General features: G+C 40.7%; 2 protein-coding genes across 4 annotated transcripts in view; both read right to left on the bottom strand.

The window, feature by feature from the left end:
* RPE (ribulose-5-phosphate-3-epimerase) overlaps positions 1-8,370 on the bottom strand; it is a 36,818-nt gene extending 28,448 nt beyond the window's left edge. Inside the window, exons 1-2 of one of the 3 annotated variants that reach the window (XM_045806637.2) lie at positions 8,136-8,370; positions 1,505-1,584 (exon numbers count right to left, since the gene is read on the bottom strand). In XM_045806637.2, the coding sequence (XP_045662593.1) occupies positions 1,505-1,584; positions 8,136-8,257 (202 nt within the window). In that variant the 5' untranslated portion in view covers positions 8,258-8,370. Of the gene's footprint in view, positions 1-1,504; positions 1,585-7,430; positions 7,451-8,135 lie in introns of those variants that run through there. The other 2 variants (XM_087863175.1, XM_045806639.2) reach the window with 2 other exon arrangements.
* Positions 8,371-9,721: 1,351 nt separating this feature from the next.
* Positions 9,722-22,211, bottom strand: part of UNC80 (unc-80 subunit of NALCN channel complex) — a 211,302-nt gene continuing 198,812 nt past the window's right edge. Inside the window, exons 62-65 of the mRNA XM_087857241.1 lie at positions 16,258-16,339; positions 15,252-15,363; positions 14,461-14,660; positions 9,722-13,645 (exon numbers count right to left, since the gene is read on the bottom strand). Of these exons, the coding sequence (XP_087713367.1) occupies positions 13,379-13,645; positions 14,461-14,660; positions 15,252-15,363; positions 16,258-16,339 (661 nt within the window). The 3' untranslated portion in view covers positions 9,722-13,378. The remainder of the gene's footprint in view (positions 13,646-14,460; positions 14,661-15,251; positions 15,364-16,257; positions 16,340-22,211) is intronic.

The following is a 22,211-nucleotide window of genomic DNA, read 5'->3' as shown; positions in this document are numbered from 1 at the left end:
ACAAAGCCAGATGCAGAGGACTCTGTGGCCACTGCAGTGGAGGCAAACGAGGTTACTCATTTCCTTCACCTCTGATATTTCTAACAAATTTATCTTGGAAAAATCATTTTCTAAAATGTAATAAAAAAGTTGAGATCATCAGAGGATTACATTCCATTATTTGAAAATTTCAAAGTGGTGAACACGCTAGTTGAACAATTTCCCTCCGCTACATAAACCGGTAAGGTACATTTTCTTTCGTGCAAAGCCCACGGATCCTATAAAGAGGCTGTGCCTGAGAGACATTTCTACGATGACGGCAATGTTCCACAGTGGCACCGTACAATACAATAGTCACTAGACTCGTGTGGCTATCGAGAGCTCACGATATGGTTAATGCCGGCTTCATCTTTCATTTTATTTAAACTGAACTCACTTCGGGGCGCCTGGGTGGCACAGCGGTTAGGCGTCTGCCTTCGGCTCAGGGCGTGATCCCGGTGTTATGGGATCGAGCCCCACATCAGGCTCTTCCGCTATGAGCCTGCTTCTTCCTCTCCCACTCCCCCTGCTCGTGTTCCCTCTCTCGTTGGCTGTCTCTATCTCTGTCAAATAAATAAATAAAATCTTTTAAAAAATAAATAAATAAATAAACTGAACTCACTTCAATAGCCTCATGTAGCCAGTGACGACCATATGGACTACACAGCTAGACTCCTTCATAAAATTGGTCCACGGTTGCCCCCCCCCCAAAAATGTAAGTTTTATAATTCCAAAAGTTACATAGAACATATTTATAAAAATTTGTTAAATTTCTTATGTACGAGAGATCTGTCAGGTTAAGCCATTGTTAACTTAGTTTAAAGGAACAATAACAACATATGGATTGAATCCATGTTCATGAGAAATAACTTCCAGGTCACTGTGTCTTCTTAAAAATCTTAACTCACCTTACCCTCTAATACCACAATGGAGCAGACACAGGCCCCACTTGTAGAAACTCCAATTTGCATGAAAGAATTGGTTTCACTTCTAGACCATAAATGGGCTGATTTATAAATTCATTTAACAATCACACTAAGCTCCAATCTTGTGTCTATGCTTACCTTTAGGAAAACCACAGTAAACAAAGTGGATTAAATCCCTGCTCTAAAGGAGTTTATAGATAGATAAAAGTAATCTGATTGAAGGAAGTCCTGAAAAGAAAATTCAGAAGGTGAAAGGATAACTGGACAAAGGTTAATTTAGGATGCGGTGCTTAGAAAGGCCTGAGGAAATGCCAGTAATTCAGGGCCAAAAGATAAGGCAGAGTTGGCCAACTGAACAGTGTTCCAGGCAAAGAGATAAGCGAAAAGTGCCAGGGCCCTGAAGCAAGAAAAAGTTTGGCTTATTACAAGCAGCCAGTGAAGCCTCAGCACAGAGAGCAGGGGAAAGGGTTCAAGATGAGGCTGGAAGTTGAGAAATCAACCATCTACTTTTCCTTTACTTGAGCAACACATCGGCTTCCGACAGCATAACACCCACTTACCAAAGAAAGGGTCCTGGCCTAGCTGCTTTCGGAGGCTTTCTACCACAGGGTGCCCAAAGGTGATGTTGGGAACAAAATGCCTATAAGACAAACAAAATCTTACTCTGAAAATGTTTTCAATTTAGTTTCTGTATTTTTCTCAAATGTATTCTCATGGGGGTACAGGGGTCATCTGTGATTGCAGTATGTTTCAATGCAATTAAACATTTAACATCAACAGTATTAAACAATACCAAAACATCTCGATAATTTCAGTTTTACAAAGCAGGATTTCCTTGATATTTCAACAAATCATAACAATGTCACAAGACTTAACTCTATAATTCATCATCGGACAGGTAAAAATGGAAAGACGACAAAATCAAAACCCTAAAGTTATGACTTGCCCAAGTCACACACTAGTTAGGAAGTTCTGGACTCTGACATGGGTCTCAAACCTTCATCTGTCACAGGCTGCCTGTGGTTACTTCTAATCCACGTCTATCACAGGGCTTTAAATGACAATGTAGTTAACATTTCTTAAAGATTATCAATAAAGAAGCCTGATGTGTATATTAATGACCACATTTCTGGAGGGCTTACAACATGCCAGGTGTTCTATCTTCTTTCATTACATCTTCACAACAAGCCTTACGAAGGAGATGCTATTCTATCCCCCCCTGCAGAGCACAGGATAAATAACTTCCTTAAGCCACCCAGTTCGTAATCTGTGGAGGCAGGATTCAAACGAGGTCTTCCTGACATCTGACCCCAAGTACTTCACACCATAACCTACTCCAGGTAGTCCTTCTACCACTAGCTCACTTCAATATTTAACAAAACCTCCTCTAGACAAGCAGCAGCCTGGGTTTTATCCAGAAATTTGGGAGTTCCTGCTTACCCAGAAAAGTTTACCATCTCACTGGCAAGAGATGACTCATGCCTCCACGGAATCCACGAGCTTACTGTTACAGTTGCTGGTGAGAGCCAACTCCCTTCACACCCATGTGGCCCATGCAACTAGCTCTCACCAAAGGGCTGTGAATTAAACGATGGGTGTCACTGCAGAACCAGGAGGTTAAGAAGTAGTCTTTTTTTGCTCTCACTTTACCTTTCCATCAGTAGAGAAGCCCTTAAGGAATGGCAGAGTCACAGGATGAAAGAGACGATGTCCCTGAATTTCTTCATGGAAGGACATTCACACTCAACTGTGACATGACCGAGAACTAAACTTTATAATGTTTATCCACTGAACTCTGGGCTTGACTGGTTAAAAGTGGTAGATACTACTCTATATGAGAATTGCAAGAAAAGCTAAACAGTAACGAGCGGGCAATATGAGGTAAGTAACATGGCACTTTTGAGGGGAGGATCAAAAGATTTACAGAACAAATAGAATTTGTAAAGATGGGACAAGAAATGAAGAAGAGGCAGAAATGAGCAAGTTATATTCAAAGAAGGGGGGACGTGGTGGTGTTCAGCTTGGCCAGCGCGCAAGAGCAGGAGGCGGCGGACTACATCACATTAAGGGTAGCGGATGCCAGGCTCGGTGGTCGGACTCCATCCTGTGGTAAATGTGAAGTGAGGTTTTAAAGCCAGAAGCAGGCTGGCTCTGTCCATACAGCATGTGACTCTTGACCTTCTCAGAGTTGTGAGTTCGAGTAGTACAGTGGGTGTAGAGATTACTTATTTAAAAAAATAATATTAAAACAAGAAGCAGGGGCGCCTGGGTGGCACAGCGGTTAAGCATCTGCCTTCGGCTCAGGGCGTGATCCCGGCGTTCTGGGATCGAGCCCCACATCGGGCTCCTCCGCTATGAGCCTGCTTCTTCCTCTCCCACTCCCCCTGCTTGTGTTCCCTCTCTCGCTGGCTGTCTCTCTCTGTCAAATAAATAAAATCTTTTAAAAAAAAAAAAAAGCAGCAAATAAAAAATAGGGTGCAAATAAGAAAACAGGAAGACGGACTGGGCAGCACCTTAGAAGAAAGGAGGTAGGTGTTGGCAAACGGAAGGAACAGTAAGAATGGAAATGAAGATACACGTGACAGGATTTGTTAAGTGATTAGATGTGCGAAGCTGAAGAGAATAAACCATGATTAAGATCCTAAACTTAGAGGACAGAATGAGTGCTAATAAAAAACTGAAACTTACATGGGCCAGCCACCATTCTAAACACGTTCCATACGTTACTTCATTAACACCTCACAACTCTCTAGGGGTAGGTACTCCTATCACCTGTATTTTACAGACAAGGAAAAAAGAGGCTGAAGGTCACACAGCCAGAAGTGCCAGAGGCAGGCATTAAACACCCGCCATCTGGCTCCAAAGTCCAGGCTCCTAACTATTATGCTCACCTGCCTGTCTACTGATAACTAACAACAAAAAAAGAAAGTTAGGGGAGGAGAGGTCAGGATTCAGGACACCTCTGAGAGGGACTGGGTAAGGTGAACCAATGGGTACGGACACCTGCACCTGGAAACACTGTGGTCCTTGGAGGTTCGGTTTCCAGTACTTAAAGATCATTCTACTGCTCACCTAAGAGCAGCGACTGCCTGCCCTATGGATAAGATGCTTATTGTGTTTACTTAGAACTCGGAGGTGAGGGTCGGAGAAGCAGACAATGAGGCTTATTGGGTATTATACAACTCTGGAATGAAAGATTTGGATTTTGTTCACTGTTCCTGTAATTTGCTGCATGGCCCTGGAAGGACTTTTGCTGCCTCAACCTTCTTTTTGTTGTTGTTGCCTTTATAATGAAAAGAGACTGTGTCTATTTTCACACACATCTTGAGAAAATATGAGGAAAAAAACCATACACCTTTACTTTATTGGGAAACAAGAATAAAATATCTAAAACTACTGATCCCCGAACTGTAGGACTAATTGCACTGATGATCAGCGCAATGCCCTGGGCTCACCACGGCCACTGGAAGAACAGGAACCTGCCGGCGCCGTCAGAAGAAACCAAAGGCTTATGGTTAAGCCGAAACAAAAAAGGGCAACAAACCCAAGCACGCAAGTCAAGGGGTCCTAAGTATGCCTGACAACAGTAACCTTGGGAGCACTTGTCACAGAAGGATTTACAGGCCCTACTCCAACCCTATGACGCCGAAGAGGACCTGAGAATCTGAATTCTTGATATATGCCCTGGGAGTCCTTATTAGACCAGCTTGGAAAATACCAAATTATTTCACTCTAATGAAGAGAAATCTCATCAAGGAAGTCTGCTTCATCATTACATTACTCCGTCTTTTTTCCCCCTAAGTGGTACTTTCTGAAGTCTGCAAAAAAGAAAACACAATAAAAAAGTATTTTTCCCCAGAGAATTACTGAGATTAAGCTATAATCATTTCCAACACAAGTATACAATTATTTTCTCTCTCATCATGTTCCACCATCAACCCTAAATTTTGTTTACCATTGTCATACAATCTATTTCAGACAGATAAAACCGTGACCAGATCTCCCAAAAAGGCTAAGATGGTAAGAAGACGATTAAGGTTGATCTACAATGTACCAAGACTGTAACCAGGAAACACAATTTCATATGCCTACAGGCACTGGCAGAAATCATGGAGGAGGACAACGGGGCAGATGGGAACAGGAGACAAATGAAGACAATCCACTAGCCTCGCTAATGGTGGCGGCCATCCAGCTAGAGCCCATTGTGGCCTCATATGGCTGTGGACCCAGTGCAGGCAAATCTTGGCATGTTTGTCAAAGGTCAACAATCTAGTACTAATGTGAAATCTCCCCAGTTTTAAATCCTGGTAACCGATTTAGAAATTGCATACTTCCTCTGTTCCTACACTTAGGACCAAGACATTTCTGGTCAATGTCCTTTCAGGACAGGTGTATATGCTTTCCAATTTTCTTTTCTAGATAACTCACTCGTCCTTTTTAGAAGTATCCAACCACAGTAGTGCACCCCCCCCCCCAGTATTTCCAAAACTCATTCCTGACTTTCAAGATGAAAACATTCAGTTTTAATCAGGAGAGAAATTGGGGCCTTCAGGGACAAAGGGGAAACAACAGGTGCATCCAAACTGTAATACTGGAGATTTTTTTTAAAGGGACCAGGAAAAAGAAAAGCACAAAGGCAGTACCTGGAGGGAAGGGAAGTCGTGGCTGGCCAGCTTGGGAAAGGGAGTCCAGACCCCCACCTTTACACAACTGGACTAGGAAACAAGGCAGCTCAGACAGCTTTGCCTCTGCTGGTGCGACATCAGGAAGAGGTTGAATCTCCCTAAACTAGCTTCCTCCTTTGCAAAAGGGGAATAAAAATACCTCTTAGCTCAAAAAGTTGTGAAGGTTAAAAGGGAAGGTTTTTAAAATGGTGTTTGGTGAATTTAATTTTGTCAAATCAAGATGTGACTTGGCAAAGGGGAAAGGAGTCAATAAAAAAACAAATACTTTTATCTTAATAAACTCCAGGCCTGCCATAGGGCTGGGAGGGGACAAAAGTGATTCATTAGAAATCCCTCTATTATGATAAATCCAATCATTCATTCAACCAATTATAACTAAGCCTGTCATGGTGCTTTACCTGAGGAGAAGTGAGGTGAGCCAGAGAGACCCTGCTTTCAGCGAGTTTACAGCACAACAGGAGAGATGTGAAATAAATAACCAAAATAAGCGTATAGAGTTACTCTTTGAAGAAAAAGTGTCTGTTAATTTTCTCTATAAGCCCAGTTTCCACGGAAGACATTAATTTCTGACACAATACAAGCTGTTGCCTGCTACTAATCCTGGCTCCTCCATTTCCTAACTAGGAGACCTCGGACAGGTGGCTTAACCTCTCTATGTCCACTTTCCCAATGTCAAATGCTGGTGCCAATAACAGCACCAACCTCACAAGGCTGTGTGAGTTAAACCACAAAGAGCATCAGAACAGAAATAGTTAAGTGTTCAAGAATATTAGCTACTACTGTTGTCATTAGTATTCCTGACCTGTGAACAGAAACAAAATTTTTTTTCAATTCAGTTACTCAACCACGGCGCAAGACTTCCTTAAAAAACCGAATTGCTTTCCCTGTTAAAAAGACTACACACAGGGGCGCCTGGGTGGCTCAGTCGTTGGGCGTCTGCCTTCACGCCCTCAGCTCAGGTCATGATCCCCGCGTTCTGGGAGCCCCGCATCCCGCTCCCCACTCAGCGGGAAGCCTGCTTCTCCCTCTCCCACTTGTGTTCCCTCTCTCGCTGCCTGTCAAATAAATAAATAAAATCTTTAAAAAAAGAAAAAAACTACACACACATACACGTAGCCTACTCTATCCTGAGGTACGTGTCTCAGACACAAAATCTGTGTCCCAGACATGAAAATGTACCCATCTCTGAAGTACACACTCCATTCAGTTACGTGTGAAAGTTCAGAACTTTCCAGAAAAGCAGAATTATGTATACGATAACACAATAAAAATCAAGTTTTTGTGAGAGGTATTTACTAATCTTACACTCAGCCTAGAATTCTTAGTATTCTAAGGTCAAGATTTTGCCGTTATCAGTTGGGATACTGCTAACTGAATGAGATGCAAAAGAGAAACAACAGATTTAACCAGACAGAGCAAAGGAAGACAAAACTCTTGTAACAGGAGTAACATTAAAAAGAAAAGGAAGGAACTGATCATCTTCGGTAAATAACACAATTTTGCAAAATTGCATTAGGTCACACAGGAATTTTACCTACTTAAAATAAATTTATTTTCTACCCCAACCCAAGGTAATGGCTGTTATTACAATGGCTTATTACTGTCATCAAAAAACTACTTGGCGAACCCAAGAAAATACAATTTGCAACTCTGTCACAATGTTGTGTAATCCTGAGAGAGTCCTACTGTTTTCTCTAGGTTCGTTTCCACATTTTATAACCACCTTCAAAAAACGAGCATCATCCTGATTCTGAACAATCCTGATTATGTGCTATAACTACAGTGCTTAAAAATTACTTACAAAAAACTGACCTCCCTGAAGAGCAGGGTGCCTGAAGAGAAAATAAACAGGAAAATCACAATTCGAACAATGATACAACTACTAATAATTATAGAGAATTTACTGTATGTCAGGCACTGTATACTTTACGCGTTAGCTCATTTCATCTTCCAAAGTTGCCTAAGCAGTAGGTTCTATTATTACTCCCATTTTTCACATAATGAAACCGAAGCTCAATGAGGTTAAGTGGCTTGTCCCAGGTGATCCATCAAATGGCAGAACTCGGGCAATCTCACTACAGGTGCCAAGCTCTTCATCGTTACACAAACCTGTCTCCCCAGCTTTGCCACTAACTAGCTATATGAGCTTGGGCAAGTCATGCCTATCCCCTTGGGCCTCAGTTTCTCTAACTGAAAATGAGAGACGTGCCCTAGAGGTTTACGACTGCGACCCGGTCCCGGTCCCAAGTGCTAGGAGACCACACGTTACGTGGGGGGGAGGGGAGGGGAGGAGGTGGAGGTTTGGGGCGCAGTCGCAGCCCAGCATTCCGCCCCGGGTTCGCTCCAGGAAGGGCCTTCAGGACTCTCACCCCAGTCCCTTTTTCAGTACCACGTTTAGAGTGAGGCGCTCCGCGGTACAGGGACGCCGTGCACCCAACAGGCACTCAATAAAGGTGCGCCAAGCCTGCCCCGCGCGACAACCCTGACCCGAGCCCCGCGGAGTTACCCGTCCATTACATCCAGGTGCAAATAATCGGCCCCAGAATCCAGCATCCGGAGGCACTCAGCCCCTAAATTGGCCAAATCGCTGTTAAGGATGGACGGGCCAATCTTGCAGCCAGACGCCATGGTGCTGTTTCCCAAAAGCAAGTTACCCACGAGTCCCCCGGTAAGACGAAAGTGTCGCCCCGATTGGCTGCGCAGTTCTAGCTCCTTCGTGGTAGAGTCTTCCGGACTCTACCGGAAGCAGCTGCCCGCGGGGAGGAAGTCCCTCCTCCCCGGGGGCGGGGCTGTTTGCCCAGGGGCTTTGGGGCGGGGCGGAGCCTGCAGGCTCATTTTTCTTTTCCTTGACCTTCCTTCTGGAAACAAGCCTTTTAGGTTTCCCAGGCCTCGCAGAACTCGAGGAGTTTTAATTTTTTGCTTTACATGCCCTGCAGTTCCCTCTCCTGGGCTCTTGTCCTCACTTCACTTTTTGCTTCCCTATTGTTTGCATCTGCGCAGCTTTCGTCTCCTCTCCAGCTCTTGTGCTTGCCTTTAAAATACAAAACAAAGGGGCACCGGTGGGTCAGTCGATGAAGCGATTAAGCGTCTGCCTTCCGCTCAGGTCGTGATCCCAGGATCACGAGGCTCGTGTTGGGGGTTCCTTGCTCAGCGGGGAGTTTGCTTCTCCCTTTGCCTCCCCCCACCCCCTACGGGCTTGTCTTCTCTCGCTCACTCTCTCAAATAAGATCTTGGGGGAAAAAAAGAACACCCAAAAAAATCCTTCTCATCTCTGCCTGTTTGAACTCTTCTACAGAGGTGAAGGAGCCAGATTTAGGGCAGAGGCCTCGCAGTCACTTCTCCCTGCCTCCTAACTGCCATTTGTTAGGATCCTCCCTGTCTTTAGGGTTGTTGTGAGGATTAGGTACGTGAACCCAGGTAAGGCAGCCAGCACGTGGTGTCTGGTGCTCGGTAGAAAATGTGGTGGTTATTATTATTACTATTATCCTTCTCGGCCTCAGGCCCTTATCCTTACCTTCCGTTTTTTTCCTCTCCGTATGTTCGGTGACAAATTGTAATACATTTATTTACTATTCAGACACAATCTGGAAGAGTGTAAGAGTGTCTGTTCCTCTGCTAAGTGTGTCTAGGGTCATTCAGTCTGTACCGGATGAAATAAAACCACGTGAGGGGAAAAAAAAGGATTTAGCAAGAACATAGCTTAGATGGCAGGGAATGGGCATTTCGTAGTCTATACGAAAGACAGCTGGTGGTAATTTGTACTCCATCGTGGTTCTGGGCACATTCAGAGGACAACCAGTTCCTTCACATTCCTCCTGGGAAATCTACCGGTTTTTCCAGGGGGTCACAATCTGGGCAGAGAAATCAAGATGGGATATCCAGTTTCCCAAGATGCCCATTCTGCTTTATTTTGAAGGATATTGGTGGAAAGCTTGAGTAAAATGGAGCTCAGCTGGAGCTGGAGGGAAGAATTGGAGGTGTCTAACTGAAGGGTGACCTGGAGCCAGACTGGGGGGGTTGAGAAGAGAATGAACACTTTTCTGAATGAGTTAACCTATTCCCTATGTTGAGAAATGAGAAATGAAACAATCAGGCATCTGAAATGTTTTTAGCTTTATTTTATGTGCATATTCAAACACAGAGGTCTTAATATCTTTCATAAATATCTTTCATAAACGTCTCAGTATTTATTCATATGCATTTTTTTTCCATGCTCTTTGGTCATTCAGTATTCATAACAGACTTTAAAGTCATCTGAGGGAAGTTGGCTGTGTAATCAATCTTTTGTTTTTACCTATAAAATGGCTAATAAAGGATTTTCATCCTGCAGTCACAGTGACTATTGAAAAATATTATGGAGGTACATTGATCTGTTAATGCTAAATGATCCTGAAATAATCTAAGTAAATTTGTCTTAAGCTTTTCCAAATACATTCTGCCCTTGTTTTTATTGTCCTGAGTGTCAAATCAAACTTTGTTTCTGAAATGCTGCAGTTGAGACCCACTAAAGTAAATGAGGAAGTGGGACTCTCTACTCACTGCCAAGACAAGGCCATGGAATTGGAAGTGTGAGGTCACAGGGCAACAGCATAACTCGGTGTGATAGCAGCAAATTCCAGAGACTTAAAGTATCCCGTATAACTTGAGGAAGGGTATTTAGTTTGCATTTTGGACTGTAATTCCATTTATCACCATTTTTTCCCCTCTTGGTCCCTATAAACACCATAGTCTCATTTTAGATGGTCTTAGAGCTAGGCAGCAGACTGAAGAATGTTCTTCATTGACTAAAGGGACAGATACTAAAGAAGGGAGGCGATATCACGCTGCCTAACGTTCTCTTGAGGGCTTGAAAGAGCAAGCCAGTTATTCCCAGCCTGTACAACAGGCCCTAACCAGACACCCAAACACCACATTTTCTTTTCCTTCACCATTGTCATGCCCAATTATGCCTTTTGATACTGTGGTTCTCAATGACTTGTCCCGATGCACTCAATAACTCAGTTTCCTTTTTGGAAAAATCAAATAACTTATCTAATAGAATTATAAAAAGCAGCAAATACTGAAAAATGAAAGTAAAATGTTTTGCTATAGAAAATGCTGTATCCAGGATTGGAACTGCTTTTAATTGAATCCAAGTGGTATAAATCTACACTCACTATAACGGATGATACATGTTTATTCCAAGGTCTCTCAAAAGTTAATTTCAGAAGAAGCAACTTCTTGGTTGAGTCCAATTTTTTATACATGGGAAGTAGGTGCCTGTTTTGGTTCTCCTTTAAACAAGATAAATATCATTAAGCATTATAGCTTAAGAAATAGTCTAGTATGACCAATCTGTATTTATCATATATAATAATTTTTAGTCACTCAATAGTTTGATTACAAAAAATTGTTATCTTGAACTTTTTTCTGATCTTCCCCAACTGTTTTTTTTTAAATAGTTATTCTTTCAAACTCCAGGTAACAGTACTCCTGAGAATACATCTTGAGACAATCTTATGCACATACATATAAATACTTTATCAATTACACATAAACATTCAACACATTACATTCAACACATTTAAGGGCACCTTAAATAGAACAGATGCACACATCTGCAAAACCTCAGTAGTCCCAGTATGAAAACATTCCCACTCTATAAGGCCCTATTTCTCAGAGTGGAGGCTTTTTTGCACGGTACAACAATACTTAGCTTATTTAAAAAAGTTTCCAACAGACTTCCAGAACACTAGAGTGAAGGAGTCAGGCTGAAAGGCAGACATGCCAGTATCATCATGTTCAAAACAGCCCAGTACTTTTTAAGTACATATAAAGGTATTTCGAATTCTCAGATATTCAACAATCTTCTTTGACCCCTTTACTTTTTAAGTATTTGATACAATTATACGTGGAGAATTGGGATCAAGAATCAAAAAACTGGAACAAAGTGCACACAAATATATAGAGACTCCTACAGCCCAGACACTTGTAATTACCAAACATAAGGCCTCTAACACTAATTGAGCAGCATAATTTTTAACAGGCAAAATACATCAGCTTAGAAAGAATCATAAAACCACTTTAGACGTATATTTCTGCACTTGAGAATTAATTCGGCATTAAGTAAATGTTCTGAAAATTTTGTAAAACGTTAAAAGAGGCCATATACCACCTCTATTTTCTCATTTTAGATTTGAAATTTTTCATTTTGTCCATTATCTTTAACTCACAGATATCGTTCATTCTCTTAGTAAATGGGACCAAAACCCCAAATTCTATTTGAGAGCATAAATCACAACATAAGCAATGCCTATTTAATAAGCAATTCTAACAGAAAAAAATAATTCTCCTTTGTGATTTGGGTGACTTTAGCAGGTCTCCTCTCTATATAAACATACTTTTCATAGCCAACGTAGTTGAAGTTGAAGCATACGGAATGTGTTTTCAATTCATTGCAATGTAATCAAAATCTGTAACTTTAATCGGAGGACTAGAAAAATGCACACACGCACACACACACACACACACACCACACCAATTTAGGTACATATATGAGTTTTTATATGTTTAATAGTTATGTAACAGTTTTCTAATGTAGCTGTTTCTGAAACTCAGTTTTGAACTATATGATGCCAAGCCCTACTACGGGGTCAGTAACACACTAGATACGGCCTCATGAGCCCTCTAAGTTTTATGCTTTTCTTGAAGTAACTGAACTTCAAGTTAAAGTAAAATACACAAGCTGACTTTGTCTATGAAGAGATTGCTCACCTTATAATTTTTCCTCATAAACGTAGATGTCCAAAGGATCATAGGAAAATTGTTAACATTGAGAAAAAGTTATCTTCTTGAACCAATTCTAACAATAACTTTAATATCTGAAAATACGCCCTCAAGGGCAGGCACAGGATACTGTAATCACATCTTCCAATATCTCCTAATCTTGGCATTGACGTGGTCATGGCTAGAAGTAGGAATACCATCTCTTTCTAGCTGTTATATTTACATTTAGTTTTTATCATAGTATAGGCTGTTTAGGTTCTTAATTCAAAATTATGTCTGATAATTTTTAGAATATTTTCTCTCTAATGTGGTTATGAAATGGAATGATCTTAGGGCACTAGCATTTTGATTTACAACATGCAAGGTAAATGACGGTTGAAAAATAAATATTGAAAAATCCACGGCTTTAAAAATAGTATTTTTTTCTTCTTGTAAATGGCTGTATTGTTGATCAAAGCAAAAATGGCTGCAGGCTTATTTATTAGTCTCCTCAAACTGATATTTTCCTTATTGATTATTTTTATGTAAATTGCTACTCATACAGCCACCTGATTTAATATTTTTGAAACTATAAAAATAAACATTTTCATGAGATGTATAACGTGAGTAATCTCAAAAATTGCATTCTCTTTTTAGAACATATTATCTGTTAATATTCCTAGGTAAGCAGCTCCATAATAGTATATATTTTTAACTGCTCAAGGCTTCTTGAATCATAAACAATGTGCAGTAAAATGGCTCTTTCCTCTTATTCTTCCCTGGTTTTTATGGTCTCCACACAACCAAATTATCTTAGCCATTGATTTTTTTAAAGATGTTTATGAAACAACGTGCGCATTAGCAGCAAAATCTACTGAGATTTGTGTCACCCGTTGGATGTAAAGTGCTGTGTTTTCATCTTTTCCAAGCAAAAGTATTCACCTTTTAGCAAAGCGATCCCTCCCACATCTTGTCTACACCTGCCACTCTCAACAAGATACGGCATTAAACATGAGACTCATCTAGGTCTCCGTCAGTCTCCCCCAGCTTGGTGGGCATAAGAGAGAACTGGCTGGATAGCAGGGGGTTCTCCGTGCCGTGTTCCTCGCTGATGTGAAGGACGGTGTCTCCGTGCTGTAGGAGGATGGATGTCTCAAGGCCTGTGAATTCATCAGGGTCTGAGAGTTGCGTAGACAGGGGTCCGTGTGCTGGAGCACCTTGCACTTCTGTGTCCTCCTTCTTTTCTCCTTCTTCAGCGGGGAGGGGCTCACTCTGTCATCAAAAGGATCATAACATCATGGAAAGGCCGGATAGGTGTGAGGGAAGAGGATCAAAACTGTCGTTGTCTACCTGAAGCTGGACAGTGATGCACACAGCCCGTCCCAGCTCTAGCTTTGGCGTAAGTGAGCTCTTACGTGGACCCCTTCACCCTTGCAAGCCTGTTTCCCAACCTGCAGCGTGAGTGTACTTTTTTTGCCCTGCTTGCCTTGGAGACTGTGAGGATAATAGAAGATGATGGTGTTTACAAGGTTTGTTAACCATTAAACACTCTACAAACGTATGTAGTATTATTGCCCCTTAGCTTTCTTTAAATGCCACTGGTGAGAACATGGGGCCTATGGGAATTCGTTTATAAAAATTGAACGAAGAAAAAAAAATCAAAACAAGAAAAGTATCAAAATGATGAGGATAAAGATCAGAATAGAGAGTTCTTCTCATAGGATACAGACAGCTCTCTATTTACAGGCTTCTAAACTGGTAACTTTATTTTCCTTTTAAATTGAAATATTTTTCAACCAGGTATCATATCATGGTTTTCAATGGTTATTTTCATTGTGAAATATTTTCTCTTGGGTTTTCATAACAAAGAATCCCGAGATTTCTCTTATTCCTTCTTAAGTAGATATATTCCCACCCACATACTTTATATGGATGTTCTGCTCATGACGACAGGACCGTTGTCTGTCTGGGTAACAAAATGTTACAGACTCAGACTTCAATTATATGGAATAAGTGTGCATATCCACATTGTCCCTAGACACAAGTATGCAGTGGGCAAGCCTCCCCTGTGTCGTTAGAGCCCTCACCTGCCTGGGAGACAGGCTGTGAAGATCAGCAACTATGATGGCAGGGGAAGACGTGAGCACTGGTTTGCCTGTTCCTTCCGGCTTCTTAGCTGGGGCTGGACTGCAGCCTTGTGGCTGGCCGGTGGCGGGCAGTGTTTCTGGCGGGGCAGTGACTGGCTCTGGCTGAGCCTCAATGAAGGTCACAGAACGTTTCTGATCCGCTGTAGGTCAGAAGTAAAGCAGTAAATAGGGAAAAAATACAGTCAAGTGCTTAATAACTAGATTTAACCAGTGTTTCCTGGCTTTTCTTTGTAAAGACACTGCTGGCTTATTAATAAATAAGAGCATATTTGACTACTATGTACATGTTTTGATTTCACCTTCTTATAAAGAGAACTTGGGTAGAAAAAATCATTTTTACATAAATGGCTTAAAACAACATTTCCATAGAGCATTAGGTGAACTTGGTCATCACTCATAACAGCTACCAACAAGACTTACAAGAGCCCATCATTCTCATTTCTTTGTCTTCACTAAGACATATAACAAACTCAGTTCCTAGCTTGGGTAAAGAAAATACGACCTTCGAGAACCAAATCTCATACATTCGTGGTGTACTTGGACTCTTCCCCTTCCCTAGACTTACGGGGTAGGGATAGGGTAGGAAAGGTGAAAAGAGGGAAAGGCACTGAAGTGTTCGAGGAAAGTTCTTCCCTTATCCTGAGCATGAGCTCAGGGTCTGCAGACCTTCCTGACTGAGTTGCATGACATTGTGTCAGTGGTATAGTCAGAAGGGACACAGAAGGCCTCACCAGATGGCTTCGTTTTAGGTTGAATACTCCTGCGAGTGGTTGACAGCCGAGCCCCATGGCGGTTTTTGGGTTCTGTTTGCGTCTTCTGACGTGATAGTAGAGGACGTCTTAGCTAAAGAGAATAGGCAGAATAAAGCTGGCAAGAGGGCTCTGACTGCCCAGGAGGAAACTCTGTGCTCAGAGGATTCTGACTATGGTGTATTCTTTCCTTTATGCGTTTCTGTGGATGCTTGTATTTGTAGCTGATAAAATAAACTTCTTTCTGCGTATGAAACAACTGAGTATTTGAATCCGGCGTTCCCTTTAACCAATTCTGTCTCCCATTTGCTAGTTCTTTACGTATCCCAAAGACATGAATTAACGATTTAAAGTAGTCAATGTGACAATTTCAGGATACACAACTAATAAGTATTGCTTATTGATCAGCCTATGCTCATCTAAAAGTCGTAAACATATATGTTAACTCTCAAGGGGAGGTTGATGAAAAAATTTCAGATGCTGAGAAAATGTCTGGTACACAAATGTCGGGAAGCTCCAATCAAAGCGACTGTACAAGGCTCGTAAGTGAGAATAAAGGCAGCCCACCTGAGGAAATCTGTAAAGATGATCTTTACTTTGATTTTGATTCTAACCTGAGTCATTCATCTTGAAATGAGGAAGAAAGGACAATTGTGTCTATGCCTCTATAGAGAAACAGGCCTTACATCAACTTCATAACAAATCCGCCTCGCTCAGTACGTTCGGTTGGGAGAGAAGGTTTCTGGACAGGGGACAAAGGCCTGCTTATACGACTAAGTAATCAGCCTTACCAATAAGAAGATTCAACGCTAAAACTGAAGTTAACACTCTCTGCTTGCCCAACTACTTACGTTTGAAAGTTGCTCTGCACTGCTGCTTGCAGGAGGGGAGAAGATACACTACGATCTTCACATAAGTGGGCATTAAGAAATTAACCAGAGCTTCCACTTCATGGGATGAGTCTCCTGCCCTTCCTGGGTCTGCTTACCTGCCTCAGGCCCCTCTTCCTCCCCAGCGGCTGCTGAATGAGGAGGCTCTGTTGGCCAGGTTCGCTCTGGACACTTGCCACCCTGTCAAGCAGCAACAGTGTTAGTGGACCCCTGGAGAGAGTACGGATGACCGTCCTCTGGTGGGTGTTAGCCAAAACCACTTCTATGAAACAGTCACTTCAAAGATACCATTATCTTTGAAGGAAGGTTGGGAAAGTATCCCTGGGATGGGAGATTTCAAGGGTTTGGGAGGGAGGACGAGGCCTCGTAGCCTCAAGCTGCCAAAATTGAGATTTTTTTTTTTAAGTCACTGATGCCGTATCTGTCATTCAGCAAAACATTGGTTCGATCACACCCCTGGTTTGGAAAGCCACCAAAAGGTTAAAGATGTCACATTCTAATCTCAATTTTTTTTTTTTTCCAAGGGGAAGGGAAAAGGTGGTGACAAACAAACACAAACAAGTCTATCACATGGATGGGAACACCTCTGTTAAAATTTCAATTTAAATGAAAATAAGATGGACAGATATCAAACACATCAGACACAGAATCCATTTGGGTGAAGGGGCACATTCAACACATGTTTGCAGCCTGAAGTCTCTGTGACTACTGAGTCAATGAATAGTCACGTGGGTAGACAATTAAATGTTTTTTAAGAAAAGATTTTGGATTTAAAAGGCCGGCAAAATAATCAAGCTATCAGAAGAACTCAGAAAATTAATTAATTGAGTAGCTGCACTCAAACATATTGTGCAATTTATAAAAACAACAACCTGCTCCCCCCAAATTTACTGTGTATGTGTGTATTTTATATGCAAAAATGACTCCTGACAGTGGTTGGTACTTCAATGTTGGGTGAGGCTGAAAATACTGTCACGGGCCCATGATTCATTTTCATTCCGCATGCATGTGTAATAGGTATTTATAATGGGAACGGCGGTGAAAAAAAGAAATGTTTTGTGCCCCAGCGAACACTGTAATCCTATGGATGATGCCAATGTGCTTATTTGGCTAATGGGCAATTAATTTCTGCTTTGCCTTTGCAAAAGGAGAGTCATCTACGAATCGCTTTTAGAGTAAAATATTCCACAGAGGAATCCAGAGTCAGCAACTGTCCAGGAAAAAGAAAGACTATATTCATTCATTTCCATTTAAAAAAAAAAAAGAGCTATCTAAAATATCTAACTGCAGTTGTAGAGAAAGAGACTGGTGGCAAGATAGACAATCAGATGTTTCCCCTGTTATGTGAACAGCTGGTTAACAATCACATAGGTGATAGTCATGTCTGTCATTTTTTAAAAGTCTTGCTCATATTTCCACTAGAAGAAAATCAATGATTCCCAAATGGAACTTATCAAAGTTTTTAGGAAATAAGGATGTCATTATATCGTAATTATACCATTTGGGATACACAATACAAAATTCCGCAAAGAGTCCCCAAACAGATGCTTTTTAAACTTGTTCTCCTTAACGTCAAGTTCAAAAGATCAATATACATTATTTTTATACCTATGTGACCTTTCTACGAAGATGGAAAATTATTCAAAGGAACAATGCAATAAATTCTGATAAGCAATCCAGACTGTGTTGCTGGCATGTTTGAAGTGACATCTCCTTATTAATTATACATTTTAACATGTGCCTTAAATTGGAAAGAGTATTTAATCACCATATGCACAAAAGGAGAAACCAGTTTCTCCCAAATACCAAGCAAAGCTGTCTTTGGGATGGTTTCTTCATTGACATCTAAATGTCACCTCAGTTCCCTTGGCCGTAAAGGGAGGTTAATACTTACCACCTACCTCCCATTAAGGTCGAGAAAAGAAGTTAGTTGATGTAAAATGGTTTGGACATGAACAGGGATGTATATCGCATGCTTCTTTGTTTTACGTTTGATATTTGCAATGAGTTTATTGCTTCTAGAACGCTAAAAGGAAGTGGGTTATAAAATGTTTTGAAAGTAACTGGGCAGAGAAAATGAAATTGAGGCAGTCCACTTGTCTTGTTTTTATTCAGTAACCGGAGATTGTGAGAAAAAAAAATGGTGCAAGAAAAGAAATACACATTACTCAGGGAGTGTTGAATGTCAAAGCATAATGGTAGTTTCATGATGATTATTCCCAGAGAGGGTCATAAGCATCAAAATTTTCTCTATGGATAGAGAGGCTTATCTCTAAGAAATGAATCAAGTCTATCGCTTCAGTAATTAGCTGTTCTATGTAAATGATACAGCATTTCGTCAGTGGAATGCACATATCAAAGATGAAATTATAGAACATGTCCCTAGAAATGGTATATCCCAGCTAATACATTATATTCTCCCTAAAAGAAATGTACTGGGGACATCGAAGTCTGGCTTAACTCTGTGCAGTTGGGACACATTAATAAACAGCCAGAGAAGTTAATAATGGAAGTAATTTATGCAGAACACATTATTTCCGCTCAGGTCTATATCAAGTTGCATATAAAAAGTCATTTCAATTTAGTTTCAAATTCTCGCCAAGTCATTACTATTTTAGTCATCTGTAGGATTTATGATTTGTGACCATAAGAATGTACAGTACTAAAACCAACAGGGAGAAGACCAAGGTGTTTGCCCTAAGCGCCTCTCTAAAGAAAACTGGTTTCTTGAAAATATTAATCTTGAGAATGAGAAATGGCTGATTTTCCAGTTTCACAAAATAATAGGTTAAAACAATAAAAATAAAAGGAAATAAAACATTCTCAATTGAAGCTAAAATTAACCTTTGTATTTTGGAGTCGCTGAAAAACATCACTATGGCAAACCATAGAACGATCTAGATTTTAGGGAAGTACGTGCCCTTAGGGCTTGGCAGAGTTTTGATTTAACTGTCTACAAAAAAAAAAAAAAAACCCAAAACACCTTACTCAAAAATGCAAAGAAGTAATTTATAAGCTAGCGAAGTTCAGACAATGTTAGGAGAACAGTTTTGGCACAAATTACTTCTATTTCCCTGTTTCAGCCTGAGGGCCTGGAGTGTAGTGTAAAAATATGTACACAGCTCCTAAATGAGATATATACCTAATGGTACTTCTTAAAATACAGGATAGGTGAACATTCAATAAGGGGACATTCGGTAATGTAATAAAAATGTAATACATAAAAATGTAATAATAATTCATATTATTCATCTAAAATTACCCCCAAAATGTGTAGATTGGGACATAGATATATTTCTTAAATAAAAAAATTTAAGCGGGAGCACTAGGTAAGACTAGCACATGGAAAATGAATTAGTATTTTTATTGCCTCTACCTGTGCTTTTAGTTTCAATTTTAATATGGTTAAAGAAACCTAGAGGTAGAATACAAGACACAAAGCATAACCATTTACCCTGAGTGGCTGTCTTGTGACAGGAATGCATAAAGCCAGCGCCAAAGAGCCATAAAGCATTCATAGAGAACAGGGAAATAAACAGGAGACAAAATTCTACTTTTCCCTTTCCCAATAAAAACGATCATTATTTAAAATTTACTTAGCCTCCACAATGTCACGGAGCAACAATTCCTGTCCCCTCGGAAGTCCTTCTATCTGGACTAAGAATCAAATTAACATGAGACAAGTTAACAGGAGACAATGAAATTTCATAAGTTTAAGTATGGAGAATCCACATAGACATGGAAATTCCAAAGGCAGTCAGGGAAAATGAGGTCTCTATGTCATTCTGAATTAAGGAGAAGGGACTCGGGGTCGGGATTTCACAAGAAAGGAAGGCATTTTGCAGGGTAATAAGAAGAGCCGATGTTTCGTAATTAGATGTTTGCCCTACCATACAGATGGGTCACTCAGATAAAACTGATCTCCGTTAATAACCCTCATTCTGGGAAAGACCCTCAGCGTAGAGTCTGCTGTGTGGTTAAGAGAAGGACAAAAGTTTCTCTTGGCGCCACAGGGTCTCAAGTGCCTTCAGCTCAAAATAATCCATATGCTTAAACGATGCATTCTGGAGGAGTCTGTCCTGACCCCCTTCAACAACACCCAGAAAATGTATTCTAAGTGCCACAGAATTTAGAGATCAGTGGCTGGAATCAGAGTAAAAAGGGAGGATAATCTGGATCTCAGATAGCGAGTAAGAACGGAGGCAGCATTGGCAAGGGGCGTATCTATGTATCACCACACACATTTTCTTAGCCGTTCATTCTCAGTTACACGAAAAAGGTTTAAATATTTTTCTAAGTACTTGGAGAGTATTTGCCAAGTTTTCATACTTTGGAAATGTGGATGATCGTGATATGGGTTTTTTTTTTTTTTTAAAGATTTTATTTATTTATTCGACAGAGAGAGAGACAGCCCGCGAGAGAGGGAACACAAGCAGGGGGAGTGAGAAAGGAAGAAGGAGGCTCATAGCGGAGGAGCCTGACGTGGGGCTCGATCCCAGAACGCCGGGATCACGCCCTGAGCCGAAGGCAAACGCTTAACCGCTGTGCCACCCAGGGGCCCCCGTGATATGGGTTCTACTACATAGACTATTTTTCTTTTGTCTCACCCATGCTACAGAGTCTTGTTCAAACTTGAGCCACGTTCTTATTTTTTACTGGGATGAAGATTACCCTTACAGAATCAAAGAGTGTTATAATCTCTTTTTTAAAAATTAGAATTGACTGTCAATTTATGCCTTTCAAAATATTCTAACATGTCCAAACAAAATATGATTTTCAAGCATAAACATCCAGGCTAAGTGCTTGAATAATTTCTGTATGTCTAATTCTGGAGAAAACATGATGGACAGTGTGTGTATTTGGGGGCAGGTACAGGGAGGGAACATCTACAGTGAGTTTCTATGCCTCTAAGGGTAATACTCTCAACAGGAGAGAATGGGATACTATTGTAATTTATTAATTTCCAAAAGAAGGAATCTTTGCTCCATAGCATAGTGCTTCTAACAGGCTGGTACCTCTTGTGATGATAGTTAAAAGAAAAAAAGATAGCACAGGTTAAAACAAATCCTGGAAGAAATTTTCAAAAGGTCTGCATAATTTTTATTGGTTTCTACCTATCCCTCAGGTCACCCTAGTTATTCTGGTCTCTTCTTCATTTATCCCTGAGGCCAACTTGTCCCACTGACCTAAAATAAATGCTTTTTCAAAAGCAAATCTCCAGCAAATTTACCAAAATGTAGAGGTTAGGGGAGAAGCAGGGTGTGTTTGGGGCATGCTTCCCGGTATTCTTTTTTTTTTCTTCTTCTTTTTTTTTCTTTTTGTAAGTAGTCTCCATGGCCAACATGGAGCCCAACGCGGGGCTTGAACTCACAACCCTGAGATAAAGACCTGAGCTGAGATCAGGAGTCGGACACTTAACCGACTGAGCCACCCAGGTACTCTGCTTCCTGGTGTTCTTTAAGGTTTGGAGCCAGATTTCCCTTAGGACTACTTTGGGCATATTTTAGGTCCTGAGTGTTTGGGTGTGTGCTAAATATAACTTCCGTGGTTCATCCCTACTGCTTCTGTAGGATCTTAAGAGTCTGCAACATAAAGAAGTTTCATGCCAAAAATAAGAATGTCTGGATGAGGTACTACTCAGTGGCTAACTGAACATAATAAAAAACACATCAATAAATAAAATAAAAATAAAATCTTTTTTCAAAAAATAATAATTTTTATATTGATTTATATTGACATCCTAAAAGATACTGTTTTGAATATAGGAGGTTAAACAAAATATATTATTAAAATTAAAAAAAAAAGAATGCCTGGAAACCAAATATAAATAAGAGCATATCCTATTTTATAAACCCACCTATTAGTAAATACCAAAAGTTCCTCTCCTCCAAAGAGAACGTGGTGACACGATGGAGATCCAGAAATAGGCCTTGCCATGTCTGGCAAAGGGGATGTGCTACTGGCTGGTGGGATTCCTCTGCATTAATAGAATTATTTAGAATCCAAGTGAACGCCTCATCTTCTGCTTCCTTAATGACCACCACGGAGGGTG

This window comes from Ursus americanus, chromosome 1, assembly GCF_024610735.1.
Source record: "Ursus americanus isolate L20-20 chromosome 1, mUrsAme1.1.p, whole genome shotgun sequence".
Classification (NCBI taxonomy): Eukaryota; Metazoa; Chordata; class Mammalia; order Carnivora; family Ursidae; genus Ursus; species Ursus americanus.
Note: the sequence above shows the minus strand (reverse complement) of the source record. Positions and strands in the feature narration are given on the sequence as shown.